The following is a 15817-nucleotide window of genomic DNA, read 5'->3' on the forward strand; positions in this document are numbered from 1 at the left end:
CAATGTCTTCTGGGTTGCTAATCTTATACCATAACCGGGACACTACATCTCCAGATCAGCTACAATTCCCCCATCACAGTATGCAACTTTTGCTTACAAAACTCTACCACCCTCCTTGGGAAATTTTACTCCAAATATTTAATGGGCAATGCTATACTACACCCACGTATATCTATTATATTGAAAGCCTTACATGCACCACACATTTCCTATAAGTGTCTCACTTCCTGCCACAGTTTAGACATCACACTTCAGCAAAACCTCTGATTCACTGTGAGCAACACCACGGAGATCTCGTTAGTATCACTTATGAAAGTTTTCCTTGATTTTTCCAAAGTATTCTCTTTAATATCATTCGACAGAAACACTGGAATATTCCTGCACATTTCTGAATTTTGCTTCATCTTGCTATTGGTGGAATTGAGCCGTCCTTATTGAGTTCTGGCTGAGGCAGCACACTGCAGTATCATCACATCAGCGGAAGGAGGAGGAGGGTCCACAGTCTCTCCAAAAGAGGGACAGACCAGCTGCATTGTCGGGTAACGGTAAGATGAATGATACGATGAAAGTGGAGCATCGATGGGGATAGTAGTGCGTGCTGCAGCCTGAAACAAAACAGGGTAACATTTACCCGAGTAATTATTAACCTCCTTATACCTCACTGAGTTCAAATCAGTCCACTTGTGCTGTTTTTATGATGGATTTGAAGCATAGACGTTTACAACACAGGTAATGGCCATTCGGCCCATCATATCTGTGCCGGCTCTCTGCTAGAGTAATCCAAAACTAACACGCTGTACAAATGTGAAGGATTCAGATTCAAATATTATCCACTTTGAATCAGATGCAACCCCGAAGATACCTACATTATAAATGCCGTAGGGCATACCAGAAGTAAGTATCATCATTTAAATTACTATTGATGCTGTGTAATCAAACTTAAACTGTAACCATATTGCTCCTCTTCACTGTGATAGCACCTACCTGACGCATTTTTCCTTCTGTGACACTTCCATTAGTAGCGTCAGTCAAATTGACATCTAATGACACTGCTGGACTGACACTCACTCGAGGCCATTACAGTAATGATGTGTGAAGAAGGCCTTACAAATCACACTTCCAAAACAGCCACAAAGCTCCCAATTGCTGATCTCACTCAGCATAGCAGTTGGTGAATTGGTCTCAGTGCGGAGGGCTGAAAAGGGAGAATCATCCAGGGTTTCCCTACTCTTACTATCCAACAACTACAACTTGCATTTATATGGAGCCTTTAACATAGTAAAACATCCCAAGGTTCTTCACAAGAGCGTAATCAGACAAAATAATTGACACAGGGCCAAAGAGGGAGACATTAGGACAGGTGACCAAAAGTTTGGTCAAGAGAATGGTTATAAGGAGCATCTTAAAGAGTGATGGGGAGGCAGAGAGATTTGGGGAGGGAATTCCAGAGCTTAGGGCCTAGACAGCTGAAGGCACACAACTCCTGTGGAAGGTGTGCCCGTGTGGGCATCAGGCAAGGACAGCACTGTGCTTGGCTAGGATTCTCACTGTCTAATCCTAACAAATACCACTTGGGTAAGGTACTCACCCCACGGATATCACTAAACATAGCAACAAGCAGCATATCATCCCCACTAATGTCCAAACAGGCAAAGCTTCCCACAGTAGTTACTGGACAATGATCAGGATTGAAAGCCCTGGCTGATTTCCCCTTCCTAGCCAAGGGGCATTTATTACATCAATTGTAGCTGAGATCAGCCAGCACATCACAAATCAGGGATCGAATTTGGGACGTTCCTGGTCTAGAAGGCTCAGTTCAACACTGGGCAATGTACTTCCCAAAAAGGCCATTGGAGAAGGCTGACTATTTCTGATGTAAGGTCATCGACCTGAAACGTTAACCCTACATTTCTCTTTCCACAGATGCTGCCTGACCTGCTGGGTGTTTCCAGCATTTTCTGTTTTTATTTCAGATTGTCAGCATCTGCAATATTTAGCTTTTCATTTTGCTTTTTGCCTATTTAATGTGGTCTATTCTTAATTGAACTGGATGGAACATGACTATCTGAAGGGAACAGTCATGCCCTGGATGCAACACAATCATTGTGAATTAGAAGAGAGTTAGTATTCATTCATTCAAATGCAAATGAGGTAGATTTCTTTCATAAAATAAAATTTTGGGATAGAGTATATGAGTAATTTGAGACATGACATGAGGTAAATGTAAGATGCTTGGGAGGAACAGTTAACTTTGGACCGAGAGTTCCCAAACCTCTATCACTGGGGCTTTCCTCACATTATGTCTGGGTTTGTTTTAGACTAATTGATAGAGATTGATTGCTATGATTAGTCAACAACTCCATTATCATTGCATCATGTGACTACCAGGATGGTAGAAGGCGAACTAGATGGACCTTGATCTTTTTTCAAATCTAGAAATTCCCATGTTTCTGTGCCCTTTAAAGGCTGGTGTCTGGGTACTCACTTGGTATGGGCAGACTAAAGTTTGGAATTGAAGAAACCTTACATACCAGTGGTGGATATTTATACAGTCTGGCATTATTGGGTTCGATAACAGCAGTTGTCTGGACATTTGCATCTCTTGCATTGACTAAACGAAGATACAGCTCTGCATTTTCCAACTATAAGGCAAAGAAAAATCAAAACGGCATGAAATGTATGTATTGTATGACAATCTTGATTTACAAACCCAAAAATGATTTGTGGATCTATAGGATAATGGTCTTTTTCATGGCCTCACTCTCCTGGTTACTGTGTTTAACAAGTTTCATCGTAGCTCAATGTGCCCTTCTCCAAATACAGCCTACTGCTCTGAATTCAAAGTTGATGAATTTGAATTATTGATTTTCTTTATAGCACAAAAAACCCACTTCCTGCGTGGTTTTATTTTAGCTGCTTAATTTGAATTACTGGATGATTCACATCTTTTTTGACCAAAAACAACTTCAAATTAACAGCGGTAGACTTAGCAGGCTGTGCATATTCAACAAAAACTTGCATTTATATAGTACCTTTGATGTAGAAAAATGTCCCAAAGTGCTTCACAGAGGCGTAATCAAACAAATGGTGATATTAGGAGGAGTGGCAGTTGATTGAAGCTGCCTGAAGTCTCCACGTTCTGACTGGCATCCCGTAGTTGTTAACAGTACGGACAGCTGACGGAGACTTCGGGCAGCTTCAATCAGCTGCTCGCACTGTTAACAACTACAGCAGCAACAAGTGACAAAGGGGATGGATGATACAAGAGCCTGTGTACAGCTGTAATTGGCCACTACCATGGCAATTATGGCTACCCAACCAGAACAGACACAGACACATGCAGACTTCATTTGTATGATTGCTCTGTTTGTCCATTGTAAGAGCATGACTACAAATGCATGAATGTATGAAAAGAAGCATGTGGAAAAGACCATCAAGCCCGGACTATCCAGACAGTAGTGAAACCATGGAGACCACTCACCCACCCCATCAATGCGGCGAAAAAAACTACAGCCAATTCATGGATTACTCTGGCAAATTCATTTCCGCCTCCCTAGGGCAATCGAGCAAAGTTCCAGAAGACTGTGGAAGCGCAAAGCTACTCATAATCACAGGTAACTAGCAACTTAAACTCTATAACTGAAAGTGTCCTCTTCTCTCAGTAGCCTGTCAGTTCCCTTTTAAAGGACTGCAGCAACTCCTTATCCATTACATGTTTACAGCAGTTTGCTCCAAGAGGTGATGGCATTCTGTAAAAAGAAATAGCTCCTGGCTAATCTAATCTAATCCTTGGCCTACAGATTTAACATTTTGTGCTCAAATAGTCCTAGCAATACAACGTAAAACTCTATTTGCTTTCCCTGCAGCATCTCACACTACTTGCGCACCTTTAATGAGTGCCGAACTACTACTCTAAAGGCTCTTGCTTGACCTGTTGCCTTTAACGGGTAGTCCTGCATGGTATAGACATGCCTGGCGTTTCTTAACCCTAATGCATGATTTGTCCATATTAAAGGACATCTGCAATATAGAAACAGGAGTTGACCATTCAGCCATCTGACCCTGTCTAATTCAATTAGATCACGGCTGATCTGCACCGCAACTCCATTTACCCGCCTTTGATCCATATCCCTTGATACCTTATATAATAAAAAATCTGTCAATCTCAGTCTTGAAAATTTCAATTCACCCAACATCCACAGCCTTTTGAGGGAGAGAATTCAACATTTCCACTACCCTTTATTTCACTCCCGAATGGCTTAGCTATAATTGAGATTGTGCCCCCACCAGAGGAAATAGCTTCTCTGTATCTACTCCATCAAATCCTTTTAAACACCTCAATTAGATCACCCCTCAACTTTCTAAACTCATGGGCTCAACTCCCTTAACTCATCTAAATTGGCCTGCAACCATTTATTTAATGTGAATTACTAACCCGTGCAAATGATTGCATCATCAGCCAATTTAAAAATGGTTCGATTTAAACTCTCAACCTGAAATCATCAATGCATCTTCTCAGACACTGTCCAGATTATTTTACCTGAGGCACTCCATTTAGTTCACCAGTAGTCATGGATGGTTTAACTGGAAGAACTCGAACTGGAACTTTCCATCGGCCGCTGATTACACGATTCTGACAGTCAAAAATATCAATTTTGATCCAACCTCGTGAGAGGAGGCGGTTGATGTCCTGCCCATAGGGATCACTGCCGCCAGAAGCCTGTAGCTCCATTAGAAGACTAATACCTGGAGATGGACGCACCCTGGCATATAACAGAATAGATAAATAAAATCCATGAAATCAGATAGCTAATACCTGTTTTAAAATACACAAAGCAGTCACTATTAGCACCTGCGTCCATTTTTTATTTATTTTATTTTCAGGTCTTTCATGCCATTCCCTGATTGAGCGGACAGGCAGACAACCTACTCACAGGTCTCAAGACTTCAGATCTAGCATTTAAGGTGTCAGCCTTGGCTCAGTGGTACCACACATGCCTCCGAGTTAGAAGGTCATGGGTTCAAGTCCCACTCCAGAGACCTGAGCACATAATCTGGGCTGACACTTCAGTGCAGTACTGAGGGACTGTCAGAGGTGCTGTCTTTTGGATTAGACGTTAAACCGAGGCCCTGTCTGCCCTTTCAGGTGGATGTAAAAGATCCCATGGCACTATTTGAAGAAGAGCAGAGAAGTTCTCCCGATATCCTGGCCAACTTTTATCCCTCAAACAATATAACTAAAACAGATTAACTGGTCATTTATTTTATTGCTGTTTGTGGGACCTTGCTGTGTGCAAATTGGCTGCCACATTTCCCACATTACAACAAGTGACTACACTTCAAAAGTACTTAATTGGTTGTAAAGCACTTTGGGACAGCCTGAGGTCATGCAAGGCGCTATATCTGGCTGCAGTGTGCACCATCTACAAGATGCACTGCAGCAACTCGCCAAGCCTTCTTCGGCAGCACCTCCCAAATCCGCGACCTCTTCCACCTAGAAGGACAAGGGCAGCAGGCATATGGGAACACCACCACCTCCAAATTTCCCTCCAAGTCACACACCATCCTGACTTAGAAGTATATCGCCGTTACTTCATTGTCGCTGGGTCAAAATCCTGGAACTCCCTCCCCAACAGCACTGTGGGAGTACCTTCACCACACGGACTGCAGCGGTTCAAGAAAGCGGTTCACCACCACCTTCTCAAGGGCAACTAGGGATGGGCAATAAGTGCTGGCCTTGCCAGTGACGCCCGGATCTCATAAGTGAATTAAAAAAAAATCACTGCAAGTCTTTCTTTTTCTTTTCTATGTTAACCTGCTACTGGTAAGAAGAGTAAGTGGGGTGTTGGGTCAACCCACAGTGCTCCTGTTCAGCTCCCTCTAGCTGGCTCTAAGAAACACTGTCACAACCCCAGGAGCAGTTCACCAACCCTAGCTTGGTTTGAAAATGACAGGTGGCTTTGGGACAGGGCAAAGAATTGGTGAAAATAACTTACATAATTTGGGGAAAAGAAGCCAAAAAAGCAAATTTGTTTTCAGGACAATGGTCGTAGAAAGACTGTTCAATTTTTTTTAAATCTCCTGGTAGGGTTACTTGTGAAACGCTGCTACTTCCAGATTTAAAAGATTGTAAGAGTGAAAACATATTCTCAGACGTTTTGCTCATTCTTAATTATGTTAATCAGTATATAAATATACATCATTTTTCAGTGATTGTACCCCTTTCCACTTACTTCATGATATTGAAATACTACCAACCAATCAGCCAATCAACCAACTAGCCAGTCAACCAGCAAATCATCCAACCAGCTTACCAGCCTTCTATCAACCAGCCAGGCAAATACCTTAATACACTTCTGAAACACCATCTCAGTACTGAGAAATTTGCAGGTAAATCCTAACTGTACAAAAACAAATAACTTAAAAATGCCAGTTTGTTTCATATAATGGTACTTTTATAATTGATTACACGTTATTATTTACAATATATATTAAATTGGTAAGTTGCTGTGTTGAATGACGAGTCGTGTCAATAAGCACCTGGGCACAACTTGCTTGACTGCCAGGATTGCTCCGTTGCCTCTGTTAATATCTGGAAAGTAGGCAGGTAAGTTGCCAATATCGCAGTAGACAGCCGGAAGCGGAGAGGGATCGCCCATTTCCTGTCCGCCATGGTACAACCCCACCACCAGGCGGCAAACCCGATACATAGGATCCAACCCCAGGAGGAAATCATAGAACACCACAAAACCAGCCCTGAAAGGAAATCAGCCAAGGAGTCATTAGAACTTTATAACATTAATGTCTTATCCAAAATAGCAAAAGTTAGCACAATGTCACACTCCAAACTCTACTTCTCACACTAAGTTTTGTGAGGCTCCACTCCCAGCACACGGCTTCACTCAGTGGGACGAAAGAGCAGAAAATTGTATGTCCTTGCAAATCAATGAAAGGAGCCATACTCCATTATAAGAACCCACAAAACTTTCATTCGCTGATGTCTAGATCCCATCTGAACAAACTGTTAAAGGTTCTTTTACTTACAATAGTTTTCTTTTCCAAATATCAATTTTATTGGCCTGCTTTTGTCTAAACATTGCTAAAGCCGCCATTATGGAATCAAGATGAAAGGTTGGATGGAGCCGTGGTGCAGTTAGTTTATCGCTGCAGTAATCTATCTGCTCCTTAAATATAACAAGGTTTCTGAAGTTGTGGAAAAAGAATCCTACTGTTACTTATACTGACGGAAAACATTCTATTAATTATTCTGGTTACAAAGGTCTTGGGTCACAATTACAGCACATCATTCTTTTCATGCTTTTTCCCAGAAATTTGTGTCTATTACATAGGCCATTCAGCCCCTCCAGCCTGTTTCGCCTTCCAGTTAGATCATGGCTGATCTGTACCTCAACTCCATTCACCTGCCTTTGACCATATGCCTTAATACCCTTATCAAATAAAAATCTGTCGATCTCAGTCCTGAAAATTTCAATTGACCCAGAGTCCACAACCTTTTGGAGAAGAGAGTTCCACATTTCTACTACCAAGTGCTTCTTGATTTCACTCCTGAATGGCCTGGCTCTAATGTTAAAATGATGCTCCCTTGATATGGATTCACCCACCAGAGGAAATAGCTTCTCTGTAACTGCCTGATCAATTCCCTTTAGCCAAAGTGGCATAAAATATCCATACAATTCCAGAACTTAGTCAAACCCAACAGGAGTAAATCATTATTTTTATTGAAATCTGTAAAAATAAGCCCCAGGCAAAAGAACCCAATTTACATTATTTGTCCTATTCAGATATCAGAAGCAAATTACCTTGTAGTCTCTTATCCAATAGGAGAAATCTTATTTTTAGTTTACTTGCCAAAGCCTTCTGAACTCAGCAAAAAGTCACAAAACTGGCCTTAGCTAGGGACTCCGTCATTGAGCATCATCATCATCATTCTTCCTGGATGTCAATGGGAAGGAGTCAGTCAATGACATCAAAGTTCAGTACCAACCTTCAGACTGTGAGGAATGACTTGAAAAATGACTTTTTTTGGACTCCTCCGATGGTTTGGTGAATTTAGCCAGTGAAAAGCTGAGTCAAACAAGCAACAATTTGCATTTATATAGCGCCTTTAACATACTGCAACGTCCCAAGGTGCTTCACAGGAGTGTTACCAAACAAAATTTGACACCGAGCCATTTAAGGAGGTATTAGGACAGGTGACTAAAAGCTTGGTCAAAGAGGGAGGTTTTAAGGAGTCTTAAAGGAGGAGAGAGAGGTAGTGAGGCGGCGATGTTTAGGGAGGAGATTCCAGAGCCTAGAGGCGAGGCAGCTGAAGGCACAGCTGCCAATGGTGGAGCAATTCAAATCGGGAATGCGCAAGAGGCCAGAATAGGAGCAGCACAGAGATCTCGGAGGGTTGTAGGGCCGGAGGAGATTACAGAGAAAGGGAGGGGGCGAGGCCACGGAGCGGTTTGAAAACAAAAATGAGAATTTTTAAATCGAGGTGTTGCTTAACCGGGAGCCAATATAGGTCAGCAAGCACATGGGTGGTGGGTGAACGAGACATGGGCCCAGAAATTCGGGTCTCCACAGGTGAGTACACACAGGGTACTCACCCGTAGGCCGAATGGAAGTGCCGGTTTTCTGCATGTACTGCGCATGCATGGGAAACCGGCACTTCCGATCCTCTGAACGAAGGGGTTCAGAGGTCGAACGCGCGCGCAGGAGAGGCTGTGCGTGCACTTTGAACTTAGGTTTTTTTTTTACAGGTTTTCCCGGGAGGGTAAGCCTGCAGGATTTACATATTTAAAAAGCAGGCGTAAGGCCTGCTTTTTGCAAGGTAAGTGGTTAATTAATTAAAATTAAAACATTTTTTCCACAGGTTTATTATTTTTAAATACTTTAAAGCAAGGTAAGTTATTTTTAGCCCCGTTAGAATATAAAATTATTTTTTTCAAAAATTTAAATTATTGTTTAAAATAGTTATTTAATGTAATTTATAGTTTATTTAAAAAGTGTGATTTAAAAAAAAAATTATTTGAAGGTTTACTGCTATTTTGGGGCCCGTAGTATTTATAAGTTTTGACAGGTCTTCCTGTCAATCTTATGAATGGGCTTTTCCCTCCTCCGATTGGCTGCCCATGGCTCACATGATCCATGGGGACGCATCGCACTAACTACGCCCCTGGGACACGCAAGCACAGCGCGCCGGCAGCTGGGCCAGGCCCCGAGCGGAATTCCACGGGGCCCTACAGCTCAACTGCCGGCGCGCAAGGTAAGTGCAGGTTGGGGGCTTACACACGCGGGAAGCCCCCGACCCGACTTTCTGGGCCATTGTGTGAGTTAGGATACGGGCAGCAGAGTTTTGGACGAGTTCAAGTTTATGGAGGGTGGAAGATGGGAGGCCTGCCAGGCGAGCACTGGAACAGTCAAGTCTAGAGTAACAAAGGCATGGATGAGGGCTTCAGCAGCAGATGAGCTGAGCGATGTTACGGAGTTGGAAATAGGCAGTCTTGGTGATGGAGAGGATATGTAGTCGAAAGCTCATCTCAGGTCCAATAGGGCGCCAACGTTGTGAACGGTCTGGTTCAGCCTCAGGCAGTGACCAGGGTGAGGGATGGAGTCGGTGGCTAGGGAATGGAGTTTGCGGCAGGAACTGAAGACAATGGGGTCGATTTTCCTGGAGCCGTCAGGCGGGGTTTCAGGCATGTGGGGTGGGGGGGGGGGAGGAAAATCCCGAATTTGGGGGTCCTGACACCATCCCGCTCAAAACCCCGCCCCACGCAAGTTTCAGGGGCGGCGGGTATCCGCCCCACACTGGGACCCGCTGAACCCAGGCGGGAAGGGATTAGTGCCAATTAACTGCCTGTTAACAGGTAGTTAACAGGCCGTTTTTAGCCTAATCCCTATTTTGAGGGGTTTCGTGTGGGATTCCCGACGGCGCCAAACCACGCCAGGTTAGAGCAGGCGAGCCGTCGGGTTGAAGGAGTTGGAGGGGTCGCGATGTCGGTGCTCAGGTGAGTGATGGGTGCATGAGTGCAAAGGTAAGTGTGTTTGGTGTGTCTAAAGTGTGTAAAGAACTTTTACTTACCTGTACTTACCTTAACGGCCTTTCTTCCTGTAGCCGTCGGGAACCCATCACTCAGCCGGCACTTAAAGATGAACGGCTGCGATCTGTGAAAAGTGACAGCCTTCAGCTTTGAGTGCTGCTGAGAGTTCTAACTGAGTCTGTGCAGAAGGACTCAGGTTAGAACTCAGACTGTCAGTGTTTCACAGCTTCAAACAGCTGTGAAACACTGATATTTCATCTGTCAAGAACTCTTGACAGATGAAATTGCAGTCTGTGACATCACCTGTTACCGGGTGGCCCTTAATTGGCCTGTTGAGCCCGCTGGGCGGGCTCAACAAGGTCAATCAAGGGAAAATCGCGCGGATTGGCCGGACGTCGAAGTAGGCGGGTCTAAAACCCGAAAGTTGTAGTCCCGCCTTCTTCCCGACAGCTTCAGGAAAATCGACCCCAATGGCTTTGGTCTTTCCAATATTTAGTTGGAGGAAATTTCTGTTCATCCAGGACTGGATGTCAGACAATCAGCGTGACAAATCAGAGACTGTGGAGGGGTCAAGGGAGGTGCTGGTGAGCTGGAGCCTGGTGTCGTCAGCGTACATGTGGAACCTGACGCTGTGTTTTCGGATGATGTCGCCGAGAGGCAGCATGTAGAAGAGAAATAGGAGGGGGCAAGGATAGATCTTTGGGGTCTCCAGAGGTAATGGTGTGGGAGCGGGAAGAGAAGCCATTGCAGGTGATTCTCTGGCTATGACTGGATAGATAAGAATGGAACCAGGCGAGAGCAGTCGCACTCAGCTGGACGACGGAGGAGAGGCGTTGGAGGATGATGGTGTGGTCAACCATGTCAAAGGCTGCAGACAGGTCAAGAAGGATGAGGAGGGATAGTTTACCACGGTCACAGTCACATAGGATGTCATTTGTGACTTTGATGGGGCCATTTCAGTGCTGTGGCAGGGGTGGAAACCTGATTGGAGGCATTCAAACATGGAGTTGCAAGAAAGAAGGGCACGGAGAAACAGACCAGGGAAGGTTTCGAATTTGATCCCACATAAGCACGCAGTCAGCTGATTTCTGATGGGACAGTATCGGGCTGCTGTATTTGGTCTCAGCACCCATAGATTAGAGAGGGGAAACAGTCAGCAAGGGTTTCTGCTTCTGATGGATTCCACAGTGACCTCTGCTGGAAGTGCCTGTCTGCACATTGACTGAGCACAGCATCAGGCTCAGCTGCGATGGCTCCCAGGAATGAATAGTCCACTAACACACAACGTCAAGGGTCCCACATGAATAATGGCCACATGGGTGAGGCCATTGGAAGGCAACCTGCAGCCCTGAGGAGTCAGCATTTTCAGGAGAGGGGAGAAAAATAATCAGAGGAAAGCGATTTTCTTTCCAACGGTTAATTGAAAAAATATTTTACACATTTATACTAAATCTGAGATAACCTCAGAGCAGTGTCAGGGAATCGTCATACATTCGCATACCCATATCTATGAAGTGGAATAAAATGAATGAACCGCTTAAGATAAATCATAAGTCCTGAATTTCCACAGGGTTGTCCTGATCTCCCAGTCAGAGCTTTGCAGTGAAAACATCCAATTACACCGTTTCTCTGGGAGTTCCACTGAGATTCCAGCAGGAGATCGGGACAACTCCTGCAGAAATTCAGGACTATATAGTGTATAGTAGTTATCATACACTTGTACAAATCATCTATCTGAGTGAATCTTAATATAAACTTTAATTTAAAATAAAAAGGAGAGTTAATTGGGAACAATGGCCCACAAATTCGGGTCTCCATGGGTGAGTACGCACGGGGTACTCACCCGTAAGCCCAATGGAAGTGCCGGTTTTCTGCATGCACTGCGCATGCGCGGGAAACCGGCACTTCTGTTCCCCTGAACGAAGGGGTTCAGAGGTCGAACGCATGCGCAGGAGAGGCTGCGCGTGCGCATCGAACTTACGTTTTTTTTGCAGGTTTTCCCGGGAGGGTAAGTCTCCAGGAGTGGTGAATTAATTAAAATTTAAAAAAAAAATTCCACAGGTTTATTATTTTTAAACACTTTTAAGCAAGGTAAGTTTATTTTTAGCCCCGTTAGAAATAAAAACATTTTTTCAAAAATTTAAATTATTGTTTAAAATAGTTATTTCATGTAATTTATAGTTTATTTAAAAAATGTGATTTAAAAAAAAATTTATTTGAAGATTTAGTGCTGTTTTGGGCCGTAGTATTTATAAGTTTTGACAGGTCTTCCTGTCAATCTTATGAATGGAGCATTCCCTGCTCTGATTGGCTCCCCATGGCCCACGTGATCCCAGGGGATGCATCGAACTAACTGCGTCCCTGGGATACGCAAGCACTGTGCGCCGGCAGCTGGAGCAGGCCCCGGATAGGAATTCCGCGGGGGCCCACAGCTCAACAGCTGGCACGCAAGGTAAGTGCAGGTCGGGGGCTTACACCCGCAGGAAGCCCCCGACCCGAATTTCTGGGCCAATATGTTCCAGAAGTTATGCAATGTTAGAAGAGATTGTAGGATTAGAGAAAAACTACCAGGTATCATGAAAGTCGTCATTACTCAAAGTGGAAACATTGACATGAATTGGCAGTTGGGTTCTTTCTGCACTCCCTCAATTAACTTTCAACAGAAGGACTTAATTTTCCACATGTTTTTTTAAAGTACCACCAATAAGAACTTTTTAATTTTACCAACAAAAGAAACCAGAAATCCCATTTACCAATTTGTTTGGTAAAAATATTAAAGAGAGAATTTTACCCCAATGTCTAGACAAATAATTTCTTTTAATTATATAGTTCCGTAGCAACCCAAGAACCTACTGAATGGACTCACACTGGGTCATACGGTGCAGGTCCCAAGCCCTCATTGGAATCTAGAAAATGTTTGGCAAGAGTCGGAGTTTGAGGCCTGGGGTCCTCCTAAATCAATGAAATACAAAACAGAGGGTTTAACTGTTTGATTTCCCCCACACAGGCTACATGTTATTTGCTATTCAAGACCTATCTAAAATAGTCAGTATACATACAACTTTATCTTTCTGCAAAACTGTAATATTGAAATCTATGAAGTACTATTATGGATTATTTGATATTATCTTTATAGAACAGCCACCCATCTGTTTGGACATTTAGAATTTTCACAGAATTCTACAGAATATAAGAACATAACCTTCTGTTCTAAATCTCTGACATTTCATCTTGTACCTATGGCCCTTGATATCGACCCTTCAAATACTGGAAACAATCATCTTCAATCTATCTGCCTTTAACGCTCAGAACTGGATAAGTGACCAAGTCTGTTTGATGCCAAAGCTGCAAAGGTTGCAATCTGCGCTTACCATTGGCAGGAGGGGAGGAGTTGGAATGGGAGCAATGGGAAGGTCTCGTGTCTTCGAGCTCCTCATGTGACGCTGAAGATGCTGAATCTCCATCTCTTGTTTCAAGAGGTCGATCTCGGTCCTCAGAGCCCTCATTTTCTGATTGCTATCTTTCCGAGTCAGTTGCAGTTGATCGTTTTCATCCCCATCTACTGAAGATGAAATTTTAACATTCAATTACAATGTTTTTTTTTCTTCTCAAAGCAAGTAATGTTAATGCTTGGGAATAGAAGCCTTTTATCATAGGTGTCAGCATCAAGCACTTAAGAGGTCAGGTAGACTTTAGGCCTGATGCAGTGTAAAGCTCCCTCTCCTCTGCCTCAATAATGTGCCTTAACCCCAACCTCCACTGGGATTGAGGCACCCACCTCTTGCACCAGGGTGATATTTTAACTCGCTGCACCAGGCACTCTGTGACCTCTTAATGACCTTGCCATAAGAGTGAATCTATTCACTGTTCAAAGACAAAGCAGGGGAGTTCTCCCCGGTGTCCTGGCCAACATTTATCCCTCAACCAACATCACTAAAACAGACTACCTGGTCATTATCACATTGCTGGTTGTGGGACCTTGCTGTGCACAAATTGGCTGCAACGTTTTCTACATTACAAAGGTGACTACACTTCAAAAGTACTTCATTGGCTGTAAAACACTTTGGGACGTCCTGAGGTTGTGAGAGGTGCTATATAAATGCAAGTTCTTTCTTTAAAACAGAAGAGATCAGTCAACTATACAACTGGCATGTCACAGGTTTTAAATTGGAAATCCAGTCAGTTTAAGTCTCAAACCAATCTCATATCCCACATGCTTTCCCAACATAATAGTGCACTTGTCCAGATACTGATGCTAGTTCACTTTTTATCTCTCCTGCCCTGTTGCAAACACATAAGACTCCACTGTATTTGCTTTTTAGGATCCCAATAAATGAATGAAAGCTGATAAAAACTTTGCGAAGCTTACACGATAACATTAGCCTTTGGCTGATGGAAGTCTTCAGTGGTTTTTGACTTCCACGGTTCCTTTGTCGTTGTAGCTGCAGTTTAAGAATTTCTTCTTCCAGCTGCTGATTTTCTACCTCCAGAGAGATTAGCTCCGAATCCAAATTACGTTTAAATGTATCGTGTCCCCCTGCCAATCAAGATGGAGCCTGTTTAAATGCAGATTTTATAATAAACTTTATTTAAATATAAGAGATGGGGGCCCCGATATTTACGGTGAGGCGGGGAGGGTGCGGGGAATGCGGTAATGGCGGGGAAACCAGGGAACGCCGAGGTTAGCCAAATGTAACGGCTGGAATTCATTATCATTTCTTTATTCCATTTCCCATGGGAGCCTGATTTAAATGTTATAATGTAGTGTCCTGCTTCTCCAAGGCGCAACCCGCCGCCGTAAAAATGGCAGCAGACGCATACATGGCATGTTGGAGTGGCGCTTTGCGAATTTTTATTTTTAACCCCCCCCTCCCCTCTCCCGCCCGCTGTTGGGGGGGGTTAATATCAAACCTGGGGAGTCAGTATCTATCTATCTATCTATCTTCTCTTCTATCTATCTTCTTCTTCTATCTTCTTCTATCTATCTATCTATCTATCTTCTACTATCTATCTATATAAAGTGGTTCCTTACGTTTTGTCTGTCCGGCTATACGCTCGAAAGTTATAGAGCGTACCTACGCGTGCGTTACCTCCAAAGAAAGCTTACCGTTCCAGGACGGTCGTAAGCGTATTTACTTTTCGCTCGGACAAAAATTGTTCGCGCCTTATGCAAAAAAACCTTCAAAATTCCACTCATTATCTGCTAATTAGCATTGAGTGACTGACGTCAAGGTCCACCAATCCTGTGCCGTCATGATTGACCAATCCTACAGTTCAGTCACCTGATGGTTGGCCAATCGGTGTGTGTGTGGGCGGGACTAATTGTTTTCATCTCAGGGATCTGGCAGCCATTGCCTCAAGCTAAGAACCCCATTTACTTCCAGCTCAAAATCTGCTAATCCAGCTTTGAAAAAGTTAGTATCTCTTTTAAAAATAACATAAGATTTACCAAAAACTTTTTATAAGTACTTTCACTTTCATCTTTGAAGGTATTAAAAGGTACAAATGTTGCCTGGCAGCAGATTCACAGAGAGACACAGAGACAGGCCCGAAAGCCTGGGACTCGATTTAAAATGTTGCCCGGCAGCAGATTCACAGAGGGACAGAGAGACAGGCCCCAAAGCCTGGGACTCGATTTAAACCGCCCGGCCCAAAACAGCCCTGGCAATGCGGGGCCCCCCCAGCTAGTATTGTATATATTAAATCAATCAGTTGAGTGAAGAACAAGACCTCAAGCTGAGCCTCTGGGGTTTGAGGGGAGGACTTCCGGT

At 43.6% G+C, this 15817-nt stretch overlaps 1 protein-coding gene across 3 annotated transcripts in view; it reads right to left on the reverse strand.

Moving 5' to 3' along the window:
* Positions 1-313: 313 nt before the first annotated feature.
* LOC147124650 (coiled-coil domain-containing protein 17-like) overlaps positions 314-15817 on the reverse strand; it is a 175505-nt gene continuing 160001 nt past the window's right edge. For 2 of the 3 annotated variants that reach the window (XM_085990967.1, XM_085990950.1), the window contains 7 exons: positions 14416-14583; positions 13418-13608; positions 12913-12998; positions 6541-6756; positions 4541-4763; positions 2532-2642; positions 314-605 (listed from right to left, as the gene is read on the reverse strand). In XM_085990967.1, coding sequence (XP_085847093.1) covers positions 432-605; positions 2532-2642; positions 4541-4763; positions 6541-6756; positions 12913-12998; positions 13418-13608; positions 14416-14583 — 1169 coding nt within the window. In that variant the 3' untranslated portion in view covers positions 314-431. The remainder of the gene's footprint in view (positions 606-2531; positions 2643-4540; positions 4764-6540; positions 6757-12912; positions 12999-13417; positions 13609-14415; positions 14584-15817) is intronic. The other variant, XM_085990957.1, reaches the window with a different exon arrangement.

The sequence above is a fragment of the Somniosus microcephalus genome, chromosome 1 (genome assembly GCF_052327205.1).
Source record: "Somniosus microcephalus isolate GS21.2 chromosome 1, FLI_Smic_1.0, whole genome shotgun sequence".
In the NCBI taxonomy this organism is placed as follows: domain Eukaryota; kingdom Metazoa; phylum Chordata; class Chondrichthyes; order Squaliformes; family Somniosidae; genus Somniosus; species Somniosus microcephalus.